The sequence below is a fragment of the Globicephala melas genome, chromosome 14 (assembly GCF_963455315.2).
Source record: "Globicephala melas chromosome 14, mGloMel1.2, whole genome shotgun sequence".
Lineage (NCBI taxonomy): Eukaryota > Metazoa > Chordata > Mammalia > Artiodactyla > Delphinidae > Globicephala > Globicephala melas.
Genome location: NC_083327.1, coordinates 86,262,581 through 86,287,020, shown reverse-complemented (window position 1 = coordinate 86,287,020; position 24,440 = coordinate 86,262,581). Strand labels below are relative to the sequence as shown.

The 24,440-nt window shown below is 51.4% G+C and overlaps 1 protein-coding gene across 4 annotated transcripts; it reads left to right on the top strand.

The window, feature by feature from the left end:
• The first annotated feature begins 235 nt into the window (after positions 1–235).
• Positions 236–23,246, top strand: RNASET2 (ribonuclease T2). Of its 4 annotated transcripts, XM_060283279.1 has the most exons (11): positions 236–374; positions 537–704; positions 3,662–3,722; positions 6,906–6,961; positions 8,262–8,319; positions 11,713–11,786; positions 15,896–16,009; positions 19,623–19,665; positions 21,054–21,125; positions 22,069–22,272; positions 22,558–23,246. In XM_060283279.1, exons 2-10 carry the CDS (start codon positions 628–630, stop codon positions 22,258–22,260), a joined length of 747 nt encoding a protein of 248 aa, XP_060139262.1. In that variant the 5' UTR covers positions 236–374; positions 537–627; the 3' UTR covers positions 22,261–22,272; positions 22,558–23,246. The 4 variants fall into 4 exon arrangements, with proteins under 4 accessions (XP_060139262.1, XP_030708815.1, XP_060139264.1 ...); XM_030852955.2 differs by having other exon boundaries at positions 22,069–23,246; XM_060283281.2 differs by lacking the exons at positions 236–374; positions 537–704 and adding an exon at positions 1,252–3,473 and having other exon boundaries at positions 22,069–23,246.
• Positions 23,247–24,440: the final 1,194 nt, after the last annotated feature.

The following is a 24,440-nucleotide window of genomic DNA, read 5'->3' as shown; positions in this document are numbered from 1 at the left end:
CGAAGGGGAAGCCGCGTCAAAGAGGCGAAGGAGCAGAAGGACCGACCTGGGCCGGGGGCTTGTCCTCTCGATGGGGGCGCGTCCTCCACAAGGGGCGCGTCCACCACAAGGGGCGTGTCCTCCAGATGGGGCGTGGCGTCGGGGCCTCACGTGGCGTGTTCGCCAGCCGGGCGCGCGTCCGTCGCACAGGGGCGTGGCGTTGGGGCGCCCTGGGCGAGTCCGAGGCTGTGGGCTGGGCCCGGGCTGGGGGCGTGACGTCAGGCGCCCGGGGCGGAAACAAGCAGGGCTCGGCTTGGGCCGCGGGGTCCGGGCGAGGGTCTCGGCGAGGGTCGCGGTGCGCGCGGGCTGGGACTGCTGTGCGCCTGGAGGTCCCGGTGAGGTGGCGGGGCCCCTGGGGCTCCCGGTGGTCGGCGGGCGGGGTTCCGGCGCCTCTCGGGGGCCCGCCGCGTCCTCGGCCGTGGGCTGGGGTTGGCCGCGCTGTTCGGTGGCCGCCGGCCCGGTGCACGGTCGGCTTAAGGAAATCTGCCCCTTTTTAGGGAAGCGCAGGGCCTGGCGCTGGACAAGGCCTCGCGCCCTCGGAAGGCCGCGCCTTGGTACCCCTGCGGGGTCCTCCGCCGGGTTCGGCCGATGAAGCCCGCGGCCCGCCTGGGCGCCCTGTGCCTGGCGCTGTGCTGCCTGGGCGGCGCGCGCGGGCTCTGGAGGAGGTGAGCTGCGGAGGGGCGCGGGGGGGCGGGAGGGCCTGCAGGGGGACACGGGTGCCCGGAGCCACCGAGCGTCTCCCGGAGGCCTGGCGCGCACGCTTTCCGTCCAGGGTCCGGTATCCTGGTGAGGTGGTCGTGGTTCCTCTTTCCAGGTTTCTTTCTCTCGCCCTTCCTCCGCTCCCTCTCGTTCCCTCTTTCCATCCTTTCTGTTGCAGCTGACAGTGTAAGCGGTAAACAGGCTGTCTGGGAGAGGAGTCTCATTTTACTAATGTAGTGGAGACCGAGATTTGAGAACCAGATTTTAATTTTCTTCTGTTTTATTTGGGTAATGCTTCAGTTAACAGAAGGATTTCATACTTACTTCGCAGGCCTGGGAAAAGGTCAGTTTTCTTTTTTTAAAAAATTGGCGTATAGCTGCTTTACAACGTTGCGTTGGTTTCTGCTGTACTACGAAGAAGTGAATCAGCTGTATGTATACACACATCCCCTCCCTCTTGGACCTCCCTCCCACCCCACCCCCCATCCCACCCCACCCCCCATCCCACCCATCTAGGTCAGCGCAGAACATTGAGTAGAGTTCCCTGTGCTATACAGCAGGTTCTCATTAGTTATCTGTTTTATACATAGTAGTGTATATATGTTAATGCCAGTCCCCCAATTCATCCCACCCTCTTCTTTCCCCCCTTGGTGTCCATACGTTTGTTCTTTGCATCTGTGTCTCTATTTCTCCTTTGCAAACAGCTTCATCTGTACCATTTTTCTAGATTCCACATATATGCATTAATATACAGTATTTGTTTTTCTCTTTCTGACTTACTTCACTCTGTATGAGTCTCTAGATCCATCCACATCTCTACAAATGACCCAACTGCGTTCCTTTTTATGGCTGAGTAATATTCCATTGTATATATGTACCACATCTTCTTTATCCATTTGTTTGTTGATGGACATTTAGGTTGCTTCCATGTCCTGGCTATTGTAAATAATGCTGCAGTGAACATCAGGGTGTGTGTGTCTTTTTGAATTAATGGTTTTCTCAGGGTATATGCCCAGTAGTGGGATTGCTGGATCATATGGTAGTTCTACTTTTAGTTTTTTAAGGGCAGTTCATACTGTTCTCCATAGTGGCTGTGTGGAGAAAAGGGAACCCTCTTGCACTGTTGTTGGGAGTGTACATTGTTTTTCTTTTTTAGTGAACCGCCGTTGCTGTTTTATCACTTTAAAAAGTACCATTAAATTTCAGTTTTCCCAGGAAGTGTATTTTCTGAAAAAGAGCTCCATTAATTAACTAATTGTTGCTGTCAAGTTTTGCTGTCAAGTTAAGAGTGTATCATCGGAGACGTAGTGCGGTGCACGGGTTGGGTATGAACTGCTGGCTCATATCCAGCTGTAGGACCTTGGAGCTCTCCATCAAGGTCGTTCATCCTAAAGCCGAGAGAGTAACAGCACCTGCCTCCTAGCCTTGGTGCCAGGAGACATCAGTTAAAGTACAGAATGTGCTTAGAACCATGCCTGCCCGATAGTAATCAGTACATGTCAGCGAAGACGTTAGGCTGTGGTACATGTAGTATGTGGTCACCTCCAGCTGATTCTCGCGATTCATGCCACAGATACAATTGGCGAGAACGTGCGGGTGATTCAGACCCTGAGGGCCTCACGGGTCAGCGGGTGTTTTCCCAGGTCCTCTTTCTCTGCTTAGTGGGCCTTTCTCTTTACAGCACAGTCAGCATCTCCGCTGCCTTGGGAGGATGTTTCTCTCTGGGTCGTAGGTGGTTATTGTGTGACAGACGTTGTGAGTCTTGGTAGTTTTATTGAAAACTGCATCCTGCTGGTCTAGTTTTCCCGGCCTCTGCCTGACCTTCCGGCCTCAGTTTCCACCTATGTGAAATAAGGTTTTCGTACCCAGAAAAACAAAAAAACAAAAAAACCCTCTTCTAATGCTTCTCCCAGCTCTAATGCTCATGCTGCAGTTCTCTTTTCTCTTGTACTGAGCACTTGCTCATTAGTTCAGACTGAAAAAAGTTTCGAAATATCGTGAATTCTCTACTTATTCAGCAGTACTCAACTATTTACAAAACTAATGTGTAACAACTTAATACTGTTTTGCTGTTGAGTCTTTGCTTCTAAAAATGCATTAATCCTGAATTACGTGTCTGCTCGAGTTGTATCCCCTGTTGCTGCTGCTGTTTTCCGTCTGTACAGCGAGTTTTTTCACAAGCCGGCCTTTCTGCCTCTGTCTCTGTGTGTGCTAAGCCTTGCACACCTGGTGGGAGGGAGGGTCCCCGTGTGAATGCTACTCCACGACCCCTCATGGAGTCTCAGGGAGGGACGGGTGGGTTTCACGGGGACGTGGGAAGGAGCCCCTAGGATCAGACGTCACCCATCCTGCAGAGAACGAGTAAAGCTTCCCGGCGGGTGGGGTGGTGACAGCAGCCTCGCGTGCCACCCTAGTGCTGTTCTGTGGCCGTGAGCTACGAAAACCATTCTGTTTTCAGGCTTCTGGGTCTCACAAATGCTGCCGAGGGGTAAGGGGTCTGTGTCTGCACCGCGTGAACACCTGAGGGGAAGGGCGCCTTCTGGTTCATTCCCTCCCTGCCGCTCTCTGCTCCCCTTCAGCGGGGGCCCCCCCAGCTGCCTCATCCAGAATCTTCACCCTCTCCCCACCTGGCAGGCCTGCCGTCCTCCTTAGTCACAGCCCTTGGCCCTCGGCGCCGTGCGTCCCGCGCGTCCTCAGTCGGCACAGCCGTCGTCCCCCTCGCTGGCAGGTGGCAGGTGCGCTGCGGGACGGTAGGGAACCGGTCCGCCAGCCGTGTCAGGGCCACGTGCACAGCTGCAGTGCCGGGCCTGTGGCGGGCGCCCCGTGTTCCCCGAATGAACGCTGGAGTGAATGGATGGATGAATTGACCTTTCTGTAACTTTTTAAAAAGCTCCTGAAAAATACGTCCCTTGTCTTTTAACAGTGACAGCCATGAGTGGCATAAACTAATTATGGTTCACCACTGGCCTGCGACAGTGTGCAAGGTGAGTTCTGCCTCGACCGGCCCCTCTGACCAGTGACCCCCTGCCCCCGCCCCCGGTGAAGAGGAGGTTGCCCAGCAGGTTTTCTCGCCGAGCGCCTCTTGCTGACCGAACCTCCCGGCCTGTCCTGCCTCACGAGGCGGCGCCTTCCCGGCCGGAGACCATCCCTCGGGGGGGGCCTTGCACGAGGTTCTGGGGGTGGTGACACAGGCCCACAGATGGCGGGGGCTGGCTCAGGCATCACGAATGTATCCTCCCAGTTCTGGGGGTCAGAAGTCTGAAACCAAGGTGCGGCAGAGGCCCCTTCTGGAAGTTTCGAGGGAGAAGTGCTCCAGGCCTCTGCCTGGCTTGTGGCGGTGCCGGCGCTCCTTGGCTTGTAGGCACAGCCTCTGCCCTGCCTCCACACCGTGGTCTCCATCCGTATGTCTGTTTCTTTTTTTATTTTTCCATGCCTTTTTTTTAAATTAATTAATTAATTAATTTATGGCTGTGTTGGCTCCTCGTTTCTGTGCGAGGGCTTTCTCTAATTGTGGCAAGCGGGGGCCACTCTTCATCGCGGTGCGCGGGCCTCTCACTATCGCGGCCTCTCTTGTTGTGGAGCACGGGCTCCAGACGCACAGGCTCAGTAGTTGTGGCTCACGGGCCTAGTAGCTCCATGGCATGTGGGATCTTCCCAGACCAGGGCCCGAACCTGTGTCCCCTGCATTGGCAGGCAGATTCTCAACCACTGCGCCACCAGGGAAGCCCCCGTGTGTCTGTTTCTTATAGGAACCCCAGGGGTTACACTGAGGGCCCACCCTCATCCAGTCTGACCTCCTCTTAACTTGATGACACCTGCAGAGACCCTGTTCCAGATAAAGTCACCTTCAGAAGGCCCTGGGGTTAGGACTTCAGCATGCCCTCCGGGGACAGGCCTTGACCTGTCCCCTCCGTCCACTATCGCAAGTCTCGTTAAAATGTCTCCGCCGGAGCCTTGCCGGCCTCCTTTGCTCCGCTCGGCACAGGTGGAGCCTTCCCTCCTTCAGGGTGGCCTCCGTCTGGCCCTGCCTCGCCTGGTGCCCTTGTCCTTGTAGAGCGTGTTGCAGAGCCTCTGTCCCGAGAGCAGCCAGCTGGCGCCCCTCCTGCTGCCTGCGGGCCGTGTCCACCCCCCGTCCATCTTGGGGGCAGTTGTCACGCCGATCCTGGTCTTGGTGCCACGACTCTAAAGTCGTTTCATCATATTGCTCAGCTGGCCCTAATTTTTTTGACAGTGTTTCTGAAATTTTGACTTGAAAATTCTCAATTTTGAGGCCTTTTCTTAAGTGCTGGGAGGCGGAGACGTGTAAATGGCAAAGCCTCACCGCCTTAGCGTTAGCTACCACCCACCCCTCACGGCCGCCGCATCTTTCTTGTGGTGAGAACATTGAGGTCTGCTCTCTCTGTAGCATTCAAGTGCGTGAAACAGCATTATTCGCTGTGATCACCATGCTGTTCGTTAGATCCCCAGGCTTTTTCACCTTATAACTGGAGGTTTTCTCTCCCCGTTTCCCCAGCCCCGCCCCTGGCAGCCACCACGCTGCCCCTGGAAACTCATTTCTGACAGGGGATCTCTTACTGTATTAGACTGCTCTGGTTTTAGTTTCCCAAACTTTACAACTTCCTGTGTCTTTCTCCCTCTGGTGCTGGTTCTTTGCTCCAGGGTAGGGAGGACAGTTGGCGGTGGGCAGAATGGAGTTGCCTGTAAGCTGTTTTCAGTTTTGTTGGGAATCTGGCTCTCACTCCTATGTAGTGAGGACGCATGGGAGCCGTGGGTTCCTTCAGGAAGGACCTGTGTGTGGAGCTCCTACCCTGGGTAACACTGGGAGATTTGCCTTCAGGGCCTGGGACGAAACTTGTGGGTGTTCCTGTGTGCTGACTAAATATACATGGAAGTGCATTCCTGCCTTGAGGCTTCAGAAATGAGATGAAAAAAATCAATTACTAGCAAAATATCATTCTTAGGGGATTCATTTCGATCCAGGGCGGCCATGACAAGGGTCCTGCTATCCCAGTCAAGTGTCATCCTGGGGACAGGGCCGTCTCTGGGCTCCTGCCCCTGTGAGCGATGTACGCGTCACAGGTGCAGGGACAGGTCTGTCCTCAGTGCTCAGCACGGCCCCTCACGAATGCTTGCTGACGCGGGAAAGGAAGCGGCACCTTGACCTCAGTTCCCCCCGTAGAGGCTCATCTGAGATGCTGGGTGTAGAGCTGAGGTGGAAGATCCCCGCTGGGGCCTGTCTGCCCGTCCCCAGCCTCGCACTGTGGGAAAGGGCCTGCCTGCTTTGCGTGTGGTTTCCTTGGGGATGAGATGAAGTCCACGACCTCTCGCTCTGATCCCACACTTTGTTCTCCCGCCCTCTGCCCCCTTGTTCTGTAGTCTCACATCAGACATTTCAGGGACCTAAACCAGGCCTGCCCTCATTTCCAGACCAGCTGTAAAAAGCAGCAGCCTCGCTACATCAAAAGGTGATTCAAACAGGAGGGCCTTGCGCATCGGCAGGACGCCTCAGCACTCCTCACCAGGCCCGGCATGCACTATTCATTTGCTTATTCACTGCGGGGCTACTGGGCCTGGCTTCTGACCCACTGCCTGATAGCTGAGGTGATTATTGTTTTGGAAAAACCCCATTTTAGCTAAACAATTTGGAGGGCCCTAAAACGTGTTACACTGAGATTTTTATCTCTAGAGTTTATCTTTAATGTTAAGGATATGCTCCTATTCTCACCTTGGCATTTTTCTTGGCTCCAAATTTTCAATACTTATTGTTCCACTGTTGTATTTGGGCCTGGTGCCTGAACAAACTTGAGTTTAGCAGGATACCGTCAGCCTCTTGTTCTCATTTTTGATTGTATGACAAGAAAATTATTCATGGGTAAGTATGAGTGTATCTATCAGATTGACTTAATTTTCAAGCACATAAAAAGAACAAAAGTAGCTGTTAAATTCTGTTTTCCAAATCGTTGGTTCACTCATTTCCAATGAAATATCCAGCCGCCCGCCCCCCCGCCGTGGTATTCTCATGAATACTGCTTATGGCAAATTACCACGGAACTTATTTCGTGTTAGTCGTGTATTGGATCTCAGTGATATTTGTCAGAAGAAAGGAAGGTTGTTAAGTGTATTTAACAAACAACAAACCAGTTGTCTTCTCTGTCTTTTCTCCATAGGAAGTTAAGGACCACTGCAAAGACCCCCCAGATTACTGGACCATCCACGGATTATGGCAAGTACTTCATGCGTTTAAAACTTCAGCGGCCTCAGAAGCTGGCTGACCTGGAGATCTAGCTTGAGTCTGATCCTGATGTGTATACTTGTGATTTCTGTTAGGAGTTTACTCAATAGACCAGATCCTTATTGAAGAACATCTCTAGTCTTTCTAACATAACCCTACTTCTGTCGTACTTGAGTTCTGTTTTGATAGAACAGTAACAGTCTAGTTTAAATATGCATTTGAGGATTCTCGGTACATTTTAGATCACTGAATCTTAATTTTCTTATTTTCTTTTGGGGCCAATAAGTAAATGCATAACAAAAAATAAATAAATAAATGTGTGTCTATTACATATATATATATGATGTGTATGTATAGTATACGTACTTCACAGACACCCAAATTTATTTTTCTGGTTTTGCCTGCATTTTGTTTAGTTTATTTTTTTGTTGGATGTGCGTATACTTGTGACGTTAAACTACGTGTGCTAATTTGCCCAAAGGGATTGGCCTGGTCCCCCTTCTCCCCGAGAGGAGGGACATCCTGGCTTGTGCTGGGCTGCTCGTCCCTCAGGGACAGGGGTCAGCAGGAAGCAAATTAAACTGGGGCCTGAGGACCTGGCCTCATCCCATCTTTGGGTTTCTGGGATTTTGCTCACGTCCTCGGCTGTCCTTGAGCTGGGGGACGGCACCCAGCGCTGTGGGAGCTGGGCTGGTCTCGGGTGCTGGGCTGGCCTGCCGACCCTGGAGAAAGCAGGTTTGGTCCCTCATGATGTCAGCTGCAGGTGGAGGCTGAGAGTTAACACGTCCAGAATTAGACACATGAGGACAGCGTCACATGCGCAGGTCGGGAGGGTACACAGTGCTCGGTGCTGAAAGAAACATACCAGGCACTTCTGAGCACGATACATGTGTTGTCCCATTAATCCTCGTCGCCTTTAAGGAGACGGGAACTCATGCTCTTCTCACACTGTGGCTGATGAGTGGACATTTGCAGACTCAGAGCCCGGCCAGAAATCCCCGCCGGGCCGGCTCCGGGGCGCCCCCTACCGGCTTGTTTACTGTGCTTCCTCTGCTAGGAAGTCGGCCGGTTTGCATTGTGCCTGGGTGTTTTGAACGACTTTCCACTTTGAAAGAAACTCCAATAGTGACTGCTTGTGCCCGAGCATGACTCACGTGGCAGAAGGAATTCCCAGTTAGGAGTCACCTCCCTTTCGTTCTCTACAGACCTTAACGCAGGTGTTTTCTCATGCCGTTTGGAACCAGCCCATCCAAGACTAATTTCTCTTTATTTGTTCAATTGTAATTTCAAGGCCTGATAAAAGTGAAGGATGTAACCGATCCTGGCATTTTAATCCAGAAGAGATCAAGGTATTAACTTTTTTTTACTTTCTATTTTATATTGGAGTATAGTTGATGAACTATGTTGTGTTAGTTTCAGGTGTACAGCAAAGTGATTCGGTTATACATACACATGGGTCTACTCTTCTTCAAATTCTTTTCACATTTAGGTTGTTACGTAATATTGAGCAGAGTTCCGTGTGCTACGGTTACCTGTTTTAAATAGAGCAGCATGTACGTGTCAATCCCAATCTCCCAATAGATCCATTCCTCCTCTAAGTGTGCCCTCGAAGTCATGCTTTAAGATGTATTCACCAGCATTTACTGATATCTGAAATAGTCCCACAAGTTAAATACGATTTGCATTTAGTTAAATCCTCCTCTGCCCTGGGCCCGAAGCGCCGCAGTGACTGTGTGAGGTGACCCTGGCCCCAGCCCGCGGCCCGTCATCCCTGCTCCGGGACTCCCGGCCGCTCGGCTTGTGCTCAGGCGTGTGTGCGCGGCCCTGGCTTGCAGAGGCACCGTGGCCCCCAGGCTGTCCTTGCTGGCTGCGGGCAGGATGGGTTTCTCAGTGGGCCCCGTGAGCAGCGAGGGAGCGGTGGGCCTTTCTAGGACAAAGGCTCGTGGTACAGAGGGACTCCTGGCACTGGGAGAGTTGGTAGCAGACGCTCCTTCTGCACGTGCGCACACACCCACACGCGCACACGTGCACACGCGTGTGTTCGCCTCTGCACAGGGTGCTGACAGCCCCTTGTGTGACTAGTCAGCTGTCGAGGGAACTATACCTGGATTCACAGGGCAGGGCCTGTGCGGCTACTGAGGCCTCCCTGAAAACATGGGGTAGAATTACGGACCCTTTCCAGGACTGTGTGGCCCCCAGGAGGACAAGGTAATGAGTTCCAAACCCATCACAGGTTCTAGTCCAAATGGAATTGTTTCCTCCTCTTTCCTTCTCATGAGGACCTTCAGTGCTGTGAGCCTGGAGGCCTGAGAGGCCGGAGCCCCAAAGCCTGGTGAGGTCTCTTTCCTCAGACATACTTTTCTCTTCCCGGACTGACTTCGACTCCCGCTAATGTTCCTGGTTAGAGTCTTGTGATCCTGCAGCGGCATCCAGGTTAATTTACTCGTAACAATGTTCTGCGTGCCTGCAGTGTATCGGGCACCGGGCCAGGGGCTGGGGACACGGGGAGCAGAGCAGGACGAGGTTTCTGGCCACCTTGCCTGCAGCCGGGAGCCAGCACACACATCACAGAGTGACAAGCGGAGTGCCTGGGGGGAGAGCACTTAGAGCTTAGGACGGTGGACCTGGGCCAGGCTCCCCTGAGGAGGTGATAGAGGGCTGGAATCCGACTTAACCAGGAGATGGGAGAGGAAGGCTGGGGCAGGAGCATGTGCAAAGGCCCCGGGGTAGGGCGGAGCTTTTGAGAAACTGGGGGGAAGCCAGTGTGGCTGGGGGGTGAGCCGTGGGCCGGGGCAGTGTTGAGGGCCAGGTCCTACAGAGCCTGTGTACTGGTTAAGGGTCGTTTGTCTGCGTGAAGACCCAGAGGGAAGTCGTTGGAAGCATTCAAGCTGGAGAGTGAAGGAAGCCAGTGTGGCTTTTCTGTGGTTGCCCCGGCTGCCTGCCTGTTAAGTGAGGAGGCTCTGCAGGGTCCCTGCCAGAGGCCAGGAGCCTGGAATAGACGGAGGCTGTGGGGATGGAGGGGGAGGAAGCACAGGCAGAACCGACTCCGGGTGGGGGCTTGTCTAACTAGGGGGGTGTCAGCCTCCTTCCCCGGCCCAGGGGACCGCGCCTTGGCGCATGGGATTGAGGGTCAGCTGTGGACACACTGAGTTTGAAGTGCCCTGGAAGCATCCAGGTAGGGTCAGTGTGTCAGGAGAGAGGTCTGAGCTGGAGATGAACTTCTGCATCAGCGCAGTCAGTAAGGCGTACGCGTGAGTGCGGATGGGGTAGTGTGGAGCTGGCAGGGACCAGCCTCCAGTAGCCCCGGCGTTTAGAGCAGGAGGGACGAGGGCCACGCAGAGAAGCAGCCAGAGGGGAGCTTCGCGAAGGAGTGTAGCCAGGGTTCCTGAAGGGAAGGCGGGGGGCCCTTTGGATGGAGGGCTTGCGGGCCCAGGCCAGGAGGTGACAGGCAGCAGCCCTTCGTTCAGAACAGTGCCGCTTTACTTGCTTTGTAGCAGAGCGTCCAATCTAGCATCTGTCCCAAACAAAAGCAGCCTAGTTTGGGCAATAAATTATATCGTCGCCCTGCTCCCCCGAGGGCTATGGGGGCAGGCGGAGGGTAGGTGGGAATGGAGACAGTCGGGGAGGGCAGCATCCGGGGAGATGTCCGGCCGTGCGGGGTCGGGGGCAGTGTGTGAAATCGGTTCATAGCTGCTGGGTTGATGGGAAGGACCCATCATGGCGGGAGTGGTGGCAGGACTGAGAAGGTGAGGTCATCCTGGGCCTGGTTACACACCTTTTTTTAATGGAAACTTTTCTGGCCTTGTGGGTGTGTGGGAATTGGAAAGTAAACTTGAACGCTGTTCAGTTTAGGGTGACTGACCAGTGTATGGCTAAGACTGCCCAGCCCAGACAAGCTCTTCTCTAGGGAGAGCGAGAACTTGTATTTTGTGTTCGATTTCATTAGTAGACACTATTTTTTTAGAGCAGTTTTAGAAACCTAAAACGGAAAATTTAAGTGGACAGGACAGAGTTCCCATACACTTCCCCCCATGCCCCTACCCTGTACAGCGTTCCCCAGTCCAAATGTCTGCGTTAGTGAGGTACACGTGTTACAAGTGATGAGCCCGTGTTAATACTTTATTACCGACTAAAGTTTATAGTTTATGTTAGGTTCGCTCTTCGTGTTGTGTGGTTTTTATGGGTTTGGACAAATGTGTAATGACATGTATCCACCATTATGATATCACACACAGTAGTTTCACTGCCCTAAAAATCCCCTGTGCTCAGCCTGTTCATCCCTCCCCAGCCTCAACCCCTGGCAACCCCTGACTTTCACTGTCGCCATTGTTTTGCCTTTTCTAGAACGTCATGTAGTTGGAATCATACGGCAGGTAGCCTTTTCAGGTTGGCTTCTCTACCTCAGTGATACGTACTAAGGTTCCTCCATGTGTTTTCATGGCTTGATAGCTAATTTTTTTAGTGCTGAATAATATTCCATTATCTGGATGGACACAATTTGTTTATCCATTCACCTGTCAGAGCTTGTATTTTCAAATACACTTTCATGCTTACCCAGATTTCACGTTTAGATGTGTCTTAAGAAACACTTCATGCCAAATAAGCCCAGAATCACTGGACTCACCTGTTATTAATCCGCAGAGCTCAGTTCTGTTTATGTATTAGCTTCTCAGGTTTGCCTTCTAGGTTTTGAGTTGTTAGGTCCTACCTTGATTTATTCTCATTGCTGTCACTCTGCACAGGACCTCTTGTCAGACATGAGGATGTACTGGCCCGATCTGCTGCATTCGTCTCCTAACCGCAGCCTCCATTTGTGGTGAGTCTGAGTTCTGGGGGCCGTCACGAGCCTGAGGCACTGGTGAGAGCTTCGGGGCTGTTCCGGATGCAACTACGGGAGCACAGGTAACGTAGAACCTGTCTCCCAAGGCTCAGAAGCGGGAGTGGCCTTGCATCTGCTGTGCCATTTGTGGAGCTGGTCTTCAACGGATAAAAAAATGAGGGCAGGTAGAATTTACTTTGTAAACTTGCTTTTTAATCTGTTAGATCGTTCATGACTTCGTTTTAAAAACTTCCTCTACTGAGGCTTAATTAAGCCAAATACTTGCATATCTAAGATGCCATCGCTCCAAATCAGACAGGAGAGAGTGTTCCTCAGAGCAATGGTGCTGTTGTCCTGAAATTGATGAGAAAAAAGAAGACGTCCTCACAAGACAATGACCTCTCTCTTGTGACTCAGGGCAGAGAGAAGGTGAGGTCTTCGCGGAGGCTGAGCCCTGTGTGTCCCAGTGTCCTCAGTTCAGTGGGAGCTGAGCCGAGGAGAAACGTGCTCTGTTTAATTCAACAGACCTTTTTAAATGGTTGCTTTTGGAGAAGATAAAGTTGTATTTACATTGCGTTAACCAAGATAATTCTTCATTTTCTCCCTCACTGCAGGGCGGCAATTTATAATTCACGTGACAACGAGTCAGATTTTGTCCCAAGTGATTAATTTAACTTTGAAATATTTTTGTGTAGACGCTTCAGGAAGAGTTAAATTTGGAGAAAAGCTTTTTGAAACAAAATGGAGTGACAGTGACGTCTGGCCCCCTGGTTCACTGGTGTTCGGTTTGAGTTCACTCGAGGGTGCGTGGCAGGGAGAGGTGTTTTAGGACGCGCGGGTCTGGGTCTGGAGGCTGCCGTGCCCCCTGCACGGGAAGAGAGAAGCCCCCCTGAAAGTTCGGGAGACGAGTGGTCCAGGTCTCCACTGCTGGCTCTGTGCGGCCTGTGTTCTAGAAAGCGGTTTCAAAGTAGATTATGGCCTTGATGAGTTGAATGTGAAAAACAATAGAAAAAATTTCAGATAGCACTTCACAGTATACTTCAGAGCAGAGTCTTTGGTGACTAAGTGAGCAAAAGAGAATATTTCCAGTTGTTAGGATGTTCCGTGATAGAGTCAATCAGATTTTTGTCAAGTGACTTAAAAATCCATCACTAAACGTACACAAAGATGGCCTCCCGTGAGCTGAGTCCTTCAAGATTTGATCCAATGGTGTGGGCAGAATACACATTCAACTTTGTGTTCTAATAAAGGCAAAATGATTTACCTTTTCAGGATAAATTACACACTTAAAAACTGTTGTTCTAAATGGAAAAGGTAATATTGCACTCGGGTGAATATTTATGCCTTTGGATGTGGACTCGGCCCCCGTGGCCCTGCCATTATCGGCTCCCTGGTTATTGCACTTGGGTAGCTGTGGCCCAGGTCGCCTTGGCGTGCAGGTGATAAAGCGTCCATGGAGGCACCCCGGCCTCTCCTGTCCTTAAGGGGCAGGCTCACGTCCGAAAACTGCTCTCTTCAATCTCAATTAAGACTCATATGCGAAGGAGAGGGTCTTGGTATCTCTTGGTGCTCAAGGTAATTCCCTAAGATTAAATCTATTAACACTATCAGCCATCCTGAAAAATACTATGTGCACGACCCTCTGCAAAGGAGGATTTTTGTTGGTTTTTTGATTCTTGTAAGAAAAAGAGCGAGAGTTTGGTCATTCCTGGTTGGCGATGCAGCCTCACTGTGGATGGTGTCCCTGGGCCTCAGCAGGAATCGTTGCCTCTCATCCCCGAGACAGGCCAGGCCAGGCCGTGGCGGAGGGTGACGTGACATCACTCAAGTGCTTGCTGGGGGTGAGAGGGCCACACCATAGTCGCGTCTGATTGGTGACAGACAATTTCGTGTTAAATGGAGAATGTCCGATTCCAAAAGATGTGTGATTCGATGTTTTGAACGATAGTAATATCAGGACTTTAGCATCCTCTTATCTCTAACGTCTGTTGAGTTAAACTTGCTCCAGGGAGACTTCCCTGGTGGCGCAGTGGTTAAGAATCTGCCTGCTAATGCAGGGGACACGGGTTCGAGCCGTGGTGCGGGAAGATCCCACATGCCGTGGAGCACCTAAGCCCATGAGCCACAACTACTGAGCCTCCACTCTAGAGCCCACGAGCCACAACTACTGAGCTTGTGGGCCACAACTACTAAGCCCGTGTGCCTAGAGCCCGTGCTCTGCAACAGGAGAAGCCACCGCAGTGAGAAGCCTGCGCACCGCAGCAAAGAGTAGCCCCCGCTCGCCACAACTAGAGAAAGCCCACGCGCAGCAACAAAGACCCAACACAGCCAAAAATAAATAAACTAAAATTAATTAATTTAAAAAAACTTGCTCTAAGGACTTCCCTGGTGGTGCAGTGGTTAAGAATCCGTCTGCCAATGCAGGGGACACACGTTCTGTCCCTGGTCTGGGAAGATCCCACATGCCGCGGAGCAACTAAGCCCATGTGCCACAACTACTGAGCCTGTGCTCTAGAGCCCACGAGCCACAACTGCTGAGCCCGTGAGCCACAACTACTGAAGCCCGTGTGCCTAGAGCCCGTGCTCCACAGCAAGAGAAGCCACTGCAATGAGAAGCCCGCGCACAGCAGCGAAGACCCAACGCAGCCAAAAATAAATAAATAAAATTTAAAAACAACTTGCTCCAAGAATAACAGCAGTGGACATCTTGACTGTTACTGCAGGCTAGGAATGTTTGGGCGTGTGTGACGTGCTCTGTGGGCTTCAACCCCTCACTTCTCCAACAGCCCCTGCAGGGCGTTCTAGAATTGCTGCCCCTGTCCTACAGAAAGTGAGGCACCCATAATTCAGTTACATGTTCAGTTAGCTGGAAAGAGTCTCCTTTTTCTACTTCATAGAATTTAGAAAGTGATCAAATACATCACCCTGGAAGCTATTCCAGATGAAGGAAGTTAATTACTTATCTACTTCTATTTTTCCTCATGGCTTTCTTAGGTCTGAGAGACTTGTAACTTACAGCCATTGCAGTCACTTAGAATTGGCACTCTGGGTGATGTTGTCAAAGAATTAGCGCACACTTACATTGTATTTCTGGGAGACTGCATGTGGGTGCCTTTTGAATGCTTGCATGAACTTTTTTTGTGAACTCTTCATGAATTAATCACTGATAAAGCTGAGGAAAGCTGATGCCCGTTTTGTTTTTCCCTGCTAACCATGGTTACCATCTGAATTGACAAATTGTCAGTCATTCTAAAGTGGGTATAAATTACGTTCAGCAATTGATTGGATGGCAGCGCAAGGCAGTGGGAAGGGCCCTGAGCCTGGGGTCGGGTGCAGGTCAGGGGCTACCTGGCCGGGTGGCAGGTAAGCCAGGTTCCTAGCCAGCCCCTCTGAGCCTCGGTTTCCCCGTTTCTAAACCAGCAATAATGTTTTCACTTTGCAGAGTTGTGAGAATCAAATGAAGACTGGGAAGACATTTTGTAGCACTTTAATCGTTGATAAGATGTGAGGAGTTACGATCAATAGCAGTGCTTTTCTTGAATACAGGCAGCTGCTTGTTTGCAGACACTGGGCTGGGCTGTTGCTTCAGAACAGGTGTCTGTGTAGACGGACGTCTGCGCCGTAAGCAGGTGCGGAACTGGCCCCAGGCAGTGCTGGTGATCAGTGAACCTGCCTTTTCTGTGCCAGTGGCTGTTTAGCCGCTCCTGTGAAATCCCCTGGCAGGCAAGCCGTGGCTTTCCGGGAGGACGCCCAGTGCCGTGTGATTCTGTGGGTGCCTGAACCATGGTGTTCTCTTTTTTCTCAGCTTGGGTTTGTTGTTAATTGTCGAAGCGAACTGGAGCAGCTGAGCAGAGGAACGCCTGGAGAGCAGTGATGAGTGCTCGTGGAGCTTGTGCTGCGTTCAGGGGTCTCGGTCCCGAGCGGGGGTGGGGGGCTTTGAGTAGCTGCCCGTGTTGAGGTGAGGAACTTTACCCTTCCCGCTTTGTGAAAGCAGCAGCGTGCCTGCCCGGGAATGCCCTGCACAGAGAGGAGCCCGTGCAGACGGTTTACTGGGAGATAGTTTCATTACTTTTTAACCAGAGATTTTTTTAAAAACATCCTTCCAGGAAGCATGAGTGGGAGAAGCACGGGACCTGTGCCGCCCAGCTGGAAGCCCTCAATTCCCAGAAGAAATACTTCGGCAAAAGCCTGGATCTGTCTAAGGAGCTTGCCCTGAACAGGTGGGTGACTTGGTCCTGTAGCCTCGCCTTCCTCGCCCCACTCTCCCAAGTCACCCCAATCCCGGAGCAGCATCTCTGCCTCCGCTGCCGGGGACCCGGGGAAGCGTCCAGTGGGGTCGTCCCTGAGAAACAGCCACTCCTCCCCTGAGCCTTTCCAGATGCCTGCGGGCCCCGACCACTCAGAGCAGCCTGAGAGCCTCTGGGGGCTCATCAGACGTACTTGAACCTGAGGCGGGCAAGACCGACGGGGGCACGCCTCTTAGCTGTGGATCCTGATAGAAGCGTGTTGCATTATCAAGACCCGCACGCCCGGAATCCTTAGGTCTTTGCTCTGGTGCCCCGCGACAAGCAGGAGGGGGTTCGGGGTGAGGTCCTTGAACCCCTAGCGACGATCAGGCCCCGGGTGAGCTCTGGGGACTCGGAAACCCAGCGAGGGCCCTGCTGAGAGCCAGGCTCGACCCGGGGAGCTGGGGCAGGCCGGCCCGCCATATAGGCAGCATTTCTTCCTCTCCTTCATCTCGGCGCTCAGAACAAACCGGGAACTAGTGTAAAAGCCATGGTGGGGAGGTGACACAGCTCACTTGGGCCGAGCAGAGCGTGCCCAAGTCCTGTGGAGAACCTTTGCGTCTCCTTGAGACAAGGACACCCCCATCGGTTCCTTGCACCTGCCCCGACGTCCCAGCGTTGGGGGCTCCACGGGACGTGTCCCCGTCCCACACCCCGCCCCGCTCACTGTGATCAGAGCGGAGTGACGGCTGGGATCTGGATGGGAAGGATCTCAGGCCGAGGCGGGAGGGGAGCGCCCTTGGGGAGACGGGGAACCACAAGGCACACCCGAAGTCAGGCGCTCAGCGCCCCAGTTCCTGATGGGGGCCAGTCGTGCAGTCGTGTAGCTCCTCCCTCCTTGGGTCTGCTCGCTGCTGTGAGGTGCTCGGGGCTGCCCGCGGAGCCCGAGGTCGCCTCCAGCTCTGGATCTGCAGGGCTGAGTGCCTGCGCTCAGGATGTGATGGAAATGGCAGCCTCTTACACGTCCTGGGTGTCCTGCAGGGGCTTCGTGCTGGAAGCAGGAGAGCAGGCCCTGTGAACACACTTCCCCACTGCAGAGGTCCCGGGGAGAGGCAGCCCAGGGCATGTCGGGCAGCGCCCAGCGCACGAGAGCCACGGGTGCTTCCCACCCGCCAGCCCCTGAGGGAAGGAAGGTGCTCTCTGTTTCCCACTACGGGCCTCACGGTCCCAATTCATGAGCAGCGTGAGTCCCACTGCACGGCAAAATGAATCAGCCCTACACATGCAGGTATCCCCTCCCTTTGGGACTTCCCTCCCATTTAGGTCACCACAGTGCATCGGGTGAGTTCCCTGTGCTATACGGCGTGTTCCCATCAGTTTCTGTTTTATACAGAGTATCAGTAGTGTATATGTGTCAATCCCAGTCTCCCACTTCCTCCCACCCCACCCCTTTCCCCTTGGTGTCCATACATTTGTTCTCTACGTCTCTGTCTCTATTTCTGCTTTGCAGCTAAGATCACCTGTACCATTTTTCTAGATTCCACATATATATGCGTTATTACACGACATTTGCTTTTCTCTTTCTGACTGACTTCACTCTGTATGACACTCTCTAGGTCCATCCATGTCTCTACAAATGACCTAGTTTCATTCCTTTTTGCAGCCCAGGTTTTATTGAATCAAACAGGAAAAGGGGAATAAACCAACATGCTGACAGTTTTAAAGTCAAATATCTGAATAATTCGTCCCTTCATCCAGCAGCTATTTATTAAGGACCTCCTGCTTAACGCTTTTTGAATGCCGGTGGCTTTACCTTTATACACACGGGTGCAAAGCTGCTGAATTCTGGAATCACTGGAGTGTGTTCACAGGGGCCCACGGAAAGGCACTCCTGGGAATACAATGTCTGTTAAAAACTATGTAGAGGGCTTCCCTGGTGGCGCAGTTGTTGAGAGTCCGCCTGCCGATGCAGGGGACACGGGTTCGTGCCCCGGTCTGGGAAGGTCCCACATGCCGCGGAGCGGCTGGGCCCGTGAGCCATGGCCGCTGAGCCTGCGCGTCCGGAGCCTGTGCTCCGCAGCGGGAGAGGCCACAACAGTGGGAGGCCTGCGTTCCGCAAAAAAAAAAAAAAAAAAAAAAAACTATATAGAACAACCACAGAGAAATCCTATTCTTTCCCAGTTCGTCCAAGGAAAACCTAAACTCTTAGTACTCATAAAATTAAAATTGAGTCAAAACTTAAACATCCCTTCTATTTTTCTCTAATTATAAACCATTACTACAGATTGTATTTTTCTCAAACGTAAGCCTGTCACATTATCATAAAGTAGCAGTTTTAAATTCAATTTATAATATAGAGGTAGCAAACCTGGAAAAATGTGAAATATCTTGAACCGAAGCTCTCAGATTACCCACAGATATGGACCAGGGGATTAACGCCAAACTAATCAACTCAGTAGGAAAAATTGTACTCTATCCTGGTCTAGATACCAGGTTTCCCCCAGTATTTCTCTCTCTCTTTGCCGTATTTCCTGGATGCCTTAACCCAGGAGGGTTCTAGAGCAGTGTTACCCCAAAGAAATAGAACTCAAGCCACATACGTGGTTTTAAATTTTCTAGTAGCCCAATTAAAAAGAGCAAAAAGAAACATTGGTTTTATAGTGTATTTCGTTTAACCCAATACATCCAAAATATCACTGCAACTTGTAATAAATACTTAAAAATCATTGAGAAGTTTTGCATTTGGGGAGCATAAAGTGTTTGAAATCTGGCATTTATCCTACAGTGACAGCACAAGGATGGGCAGTGGGTGTGTGTCTTCAAGGACCTCTTCCCGCTTGTTCTAGGACCACACAGCAAAAATCCATAGGTCACCGATGTGCAGTCTCTAGAGAAACTGTCTTGTTAATGCTTTTGCCAGAAACCATGACTGACGGAGGCAGGGCCCGGCTGGAGTCCTGTTTCCCTCAGGCAGACCCCTGTCTGATGACGTCAGTGCCTGGGGTCCCTGCATCTTCTCCACGTGGTCACAGGTGGGATGATCCAGAGCCGTGATGGGGGATACAGAGCATTTTTGGAATTACTTAATCTGAGAATATTTTTACACCGTACTCTATCATTTAGTAAGTTAACCATATCATACTATGATTAGCATTCACTAGAGCTGGTTAAAACCACGTGCTTTAGGAAGTGATTCCAGGCTGTAGGGGGGATTGAACCTATTTTAAAGATCTGACCAAATGCAAGGTTGTTAGGATAAGGCTAAAATCCCAAATCAATTGCTAAGTATCATTTAGGACAGGCGTGGCAGATGCGTGGTTATGTGATAGCAGCTCCAGTTGGTCGCAGCCATCCGGACCGCTGCCGAGAGGTTCCGGTGCTGGAAGGGGGGCCCAGATCAGACACGCGTCTGCCCAGGGTAAGGGGAGGTCCAGGTGGCCTGAGCACCATTTATGTGCTGCCCTTGTCAACAGATTTGTTGCCCCAGGTAATAGAAAGTACACACTTTCCTTTAAGTGTCTTCATTTTTACTGTGAAATATGGTAAGAACAAGAAAGGAAAATGGACCTTCATTATAGTTATTTTTTTTTTTTACTTTAAATTTTAGCACGCTCCAAAAATTGGGGATAACACCGTCTACTTACTACCAGGTAAGTCTTGCTTTCAGCTTAATCAAATGTGTATCCGCTAACTGGGGACACCTGGCCACGTTCAAGTGTCCCATCAGCCTGTGAGCTACACTCAGGTTTTAAAGCGACCCAAACCAGACCCTCTGACCTATTATGTTTCTAAATAGGTTTTATTTAAAGCTTGTTTTCCTCTGTGTTTTGAGTGTAAACTAAAGGCTACTTAAACATGATTTTGAAGCAGATTGATGATTTCATGGTGAGAAGTGTGTTCTGGGTTCTGAAGACGCAGGTAGAATATGTAGTTGGAAACCACCGTTTTATAATAGTTTGAGGAAGAAAGTAAAAATTTGTTTTTATGATATAACTATGCTTTGTTGCGTGAGAAAACTAGAAGTTTAAGCATGGCAGAGCCTGTTGGCTGGTGGCCTCTACAGAAGGTCATTGTTTCCACCCAGGGTGACGCTCTGTGAGCACAGCTGTGTTTGTGCTCAGCCAGGCCACCCCTGGCATCGGTGGCCGCCAGACCGCAGGCGTGAAGCCTCTGCTCTGTGGCCCTTTGCAGATATAAAAAAGCCTGAAGGTGTGGCTGTAAAAAAGCCCGATACAAGATATATAAAAGCCTGAAAGTCACTGATTTTCGCAATTCTGAGTTCGGTGCCATGGCTGGATGCTGAACCATCGTTCTGGTCTCGTGACAGTCGGTGGAGCTAAGTCTGCACTTGAGTCTTGCTCTTTGTATCTGCTGTTTTCGTCCCTCCCTGGAGAGTAGGGACCAGAGGGAACAGTGCCCTTCAGGAGTGTCAGCTGCCCTTTGTCCATCCTGCCAGGAGGCCGTGAGGCAGTGTGCTTGCCGGCCCCTTGGTTTCATCTGGACTCCCGTTTAAGTACATAAAGGGAATTTTTTACATCCTTGCTCAGAACTTGACATTCAGAGAACTGATTTCGATTCTAGCAAAAGCAACAGTGACAGCACATGTTTTCTGAGCTCCTCTGTACTGGAGACATGAGGTTTGGTGTCTGAAGTAGCGTGATGCACGGCACAGGCAGGGTCCTGACCTCTGATCTCCTAGCAGGAGAGTTTGTGCTTTTAAAAGCACGCGGCCTCTAGGCCCTGGATCAGGACAGCAAGGAGAACAGAGACCCTTGTAGAGCGGCTTGTGTGGATTCCGGTCTGGAGCGGGGAGTCCAGGGGGGCAGCCTCGTCTCCTTCGGGGATGGGGGGGTGGGGCAGTTCATTCACCAGCATCTTCCAGTTCTATCTGTGAGCCAGGGGAGCTCAGGGGGATGACGCTGTTGTCGGTTGTTTGCGTTCGTGAGAGTAGAAACCAGTGTCACTCGTTCTGAGTAAAATGGAACTGTTCATTTTCTCTGTTGAAGTTTCATTTCTAATGCACTTTATCTAATTTCAGATTTCAGATATTAAAGATGCCCTTGTCAGTGTGTACGGAGTCGTGCCCAAAGTCCAGTGTCTTCCAAAACAGGTCAGACGTGTGCTGTTCTGTCATCCTTTCTGTCCCCATCAAGAAGACAGTTCAGTTCTTCTGAGAGCTTTGTCCTCACCGTGAAGTTCCCGGGACAGAGTGGTATATGTGTGGGTGTGCAAACGGGCTTGTGCTGTGTGTGCGTGGGCGCACGTGTGCGCATGTGTGTGTGTGTGTGTGTGTGCATGGGCGCATGTGCGTGCGCATGTGTGTGTGTGTGTGTGTGGGCATACGCGCGCGCATGTGTGTGTGCATGGGCGCGCGCGCGCGCGTGTGTGTGTGCATGGGCGCATGTGTGCGCGCGCGCGCGTGTGTGTGTGTGTGCACTTTGAAATAATAAACTGTCTGTTGACACCGTGCTAGGATGGGGCTTGTTTCCTGGCAGCTTCCCCGTAACAAGGCTCCTGTCCTGGAGGGGTGGTGCAGTAGGGGCGAGGCAGCGTGGGTATATTTTGCAGGTAAACATTTCTCAGTGTTCGCATTGTTAGTCTTAGACGTTTCAGTTGTAGTTACCTGTCCAACTCATAGATGGATTGTACTTTCTTTTGTGAGCTGATAAAGTCTTAAATTCATTTAACGATAGGGTGCTGTTTACCTACTTATCAACAAAAAGCTGTGTCTTCTCCTGGGACAGTGATGCAGATGCGGTGCGTCTGGCTGTGTCTGCACGCACCGTTACTGATGTGTAAATTTCTAAGATGAAAGTGGGGTCCCTTCCCTCATGCCGCCAGCCTGGCGCAGGGGAGTGGCTGGATGGTGACCCCAGGTGCTGCCTTGGGCCCCAGCCCCACTTCCCTGCTGGAGCTAGGCCTGCTCCTGGAACATGGATCCTGGGTCCAGAGCCACCGCTTTTGTTTTTCTTCAAGTTCTAAAACTCGCTGATCATAGAACCGTCATGATGATCCAACCTGAATTCTAAGACGTCTTTTGTTCCTCATTGCAGGGCGACGAGGAGGTGCAGCTCCTTGCGCAGATTGAGGTGTGCTTCTCCAAGGACCTGCAGCTGCAAAACTGCATGGAACCCGGGGAGCCGGCGCCCCGAGGGCCGGAAGCGAGGCCGGCGGCGAGCCTGGGGCTGGAGATCTGCAAGGACGGCGTCCTCTTTTACCCCGCACTCAACAAGACCAATCACTGATGCCCACATTTTGTAAATAGTCTTTATTTTGAAAAGCAAGAGGAATTGACAAACCACTGCTTTTTAAAAAGCAACTCTGAAGTGAAATCTCCTGTTTACAACCTCCTTTACCTAAGCCTGTTCTGTTTGTTTTGCTTTGCACTCCGTGTCTGGGAGTTGATTTTCATGGTACATGTAAAGATGGGATGAACATTGGGTACGTTGAAAGGGAGGAAAGTTCCCCGCCTCTTGGCTGCTTTGTGACTGCAGTAAAGCTTATGGTTTTCTTTTTCTCTCCTTTATCAATCTCTGTGACAGCCTTGGAAGACAAATCTGGGCAGATGGTACCGATTCAGGAGAACTCTCTCCTGTGTCCCTCTCAGTGAGCTGTCTTCTCGCTCTGAATACTCCTGAGGGGCCGTTAGGACCATCCCTCGAGCAGGAGCCCGGGCCGCCTCGCAGGGGATGCACAGGAGGGCGTCTCCACTTCCGACCTCAGGGCTGCCGGCTCCTGTTCCGTGGTCACCCACCAGCGTCCCCCTCGGTGACCTGGCATGGGTGGGCATGGGCGTGTCCTCTGAGGGTGAGATGCTCTGTGGGGGGGGCGGGGTGGGGGGGCGGGGTGCTGCAGGCTTCTCTCTTCTCGCCAGAGGAAATCTGGGTGCATGACCGAGTGCCAGCCAGCACCCCCAGTCAGTGGGTACTCCTCCCTGCAGACCAGAAATGCTGTAGGTCAGTCTGTATCTGCTTTCCTTTCCTTCTGTCGGAAGGCAGCATCAGGCCTTAGAGCGCTGGGGCTGACGTGGCCCCAGGGGCGGGCTGCATCCTTGGGTAGTGATGCCGGTGACAGGGCTTGTCTCGGAGATGATGCGAGTTCCAGGCTCAGGTGGGCTGCTGCACGCATGGTCCTTACCTGCTGAATGGCATTTCACCTGTAAAGTGAGGATACCTAAAGTGGTCTGTGAAGTGGACTTTCTGTGCTTTATTAAAACTACCTTTTAACATTATTTCTCCCCAGTCTCTGTCCTTTTTTAAAATGCTTTTAGCTGTGTGGGCTAAACTGTGACGCCCAACACTGTCTTAATCAGGTTGATATTGCCCTGTTTCTTTTACTTAACAAATTAGAACTTACTATGTGCCAGGCGTTATGTTAAGTACTTAAAAATATTATTTAATCCTAAGAACAACCATATTTTCAAAATAATCCTATCTTTAAAAAATAACCTTGGGGGCTTCCCTGGTAGCGCAGTGGTTGAGAGAGAGCCCGCCTGCTGATGCAGGGGACACGGGTTCGTGTCCCGGTCCGCGAGGATCCCACATGCTGCCGAGCGGCTGGGCCCGTGAGCCACGGCCGCTGAGCCTGTTGCTCCGCAACAAGAGAAGCCACCACAATGAGAAGCCCGCGCACCGCAACGAAGAGTAGCCGCTGCTCGCTGCAACTAGAGAAAGCTCGTGCGCAGCAACGAAGACCCAATGCAGCCAAAAATAAATAATAATTTTTAAAAAAATTAACCTATTAAATTGAATCACTATGAAAGGTGACACTTAGGAATAAAGCCTGCTTCTTCATGTTGTATAATTATTATTAGCTAACAAGCAAGTGGGATTGATTCTAATAGCATAAAGTTTTTTTTTAAACAGTGAATTTCTCATCAGAGGAAATCCTAATTTTATTTCCATTCCGGTGAGTCTCCAAGGCTTTTTGTGTCTTCCTAGGGCTGCCATAGCAAATTGCCACAAACGGGGCATCTTGAAACAACAGAAATGGCTTCTCTCACATTTCTGGAAGCCAGACATCTGGGACCAAGTGTCAGCCTCGCACTGAAGGCCCCAGGGGAGGATCCTTCTCCGTCTCTTGTGGCTTCTGGCAACCCTCGGTTTATAGACACATTGTTCCAATCCATCTGTGTTTTCACATGGCTACTCTGTGTGTGTGTGTGTGTCTCTGCATCCAAATCTCCCTCCTCTTTCTCTTAGAAGGACACAGTCGTATGGACTAAGGTCCACCCTAACAAACTCATTCTAACTTGACTATATCTGCAGAGACCCTATTTTCAAATAAGTTCACATTCACAGGGGATTCGAATGCAGACATATCTTTTGGGGACACATTCACCCACAACACCTGCAAACAAGCAGGACCCATCGGGCTGTGCACCTTTGTACCCTTTCGAGCAGACCTTGCTCAGTGCCTTGTCTAG

What these genes read in the sequence shown, in the direction of transcription:
- RNASET2 (XM_060283279.1), top strand. Translation starts at nt 628, where the DNA reads ATGAAGCCCGCGGCCCGCCTGGGCGCCCTGTGCCTGGCGCTGTGCTGC. An exon ending in GCGCGCGGGCTCTGGAGGAG is followed by an intron (nt 705 to 3,661) that starts GTGAGCTGCGGA and finishes GTCTTTTAACAG; the next exon opens with TGACAGCCATGAGTGGCATA. An exon ending in CACCGTCTACTTACTACCAG is followed by an intron (nt 19,666 to 21,053) that starts GTAAGTCTTGCT and finishes ATCTAATTTCAG; the next exon opens with ATTTCAGATATTAAAGATGC.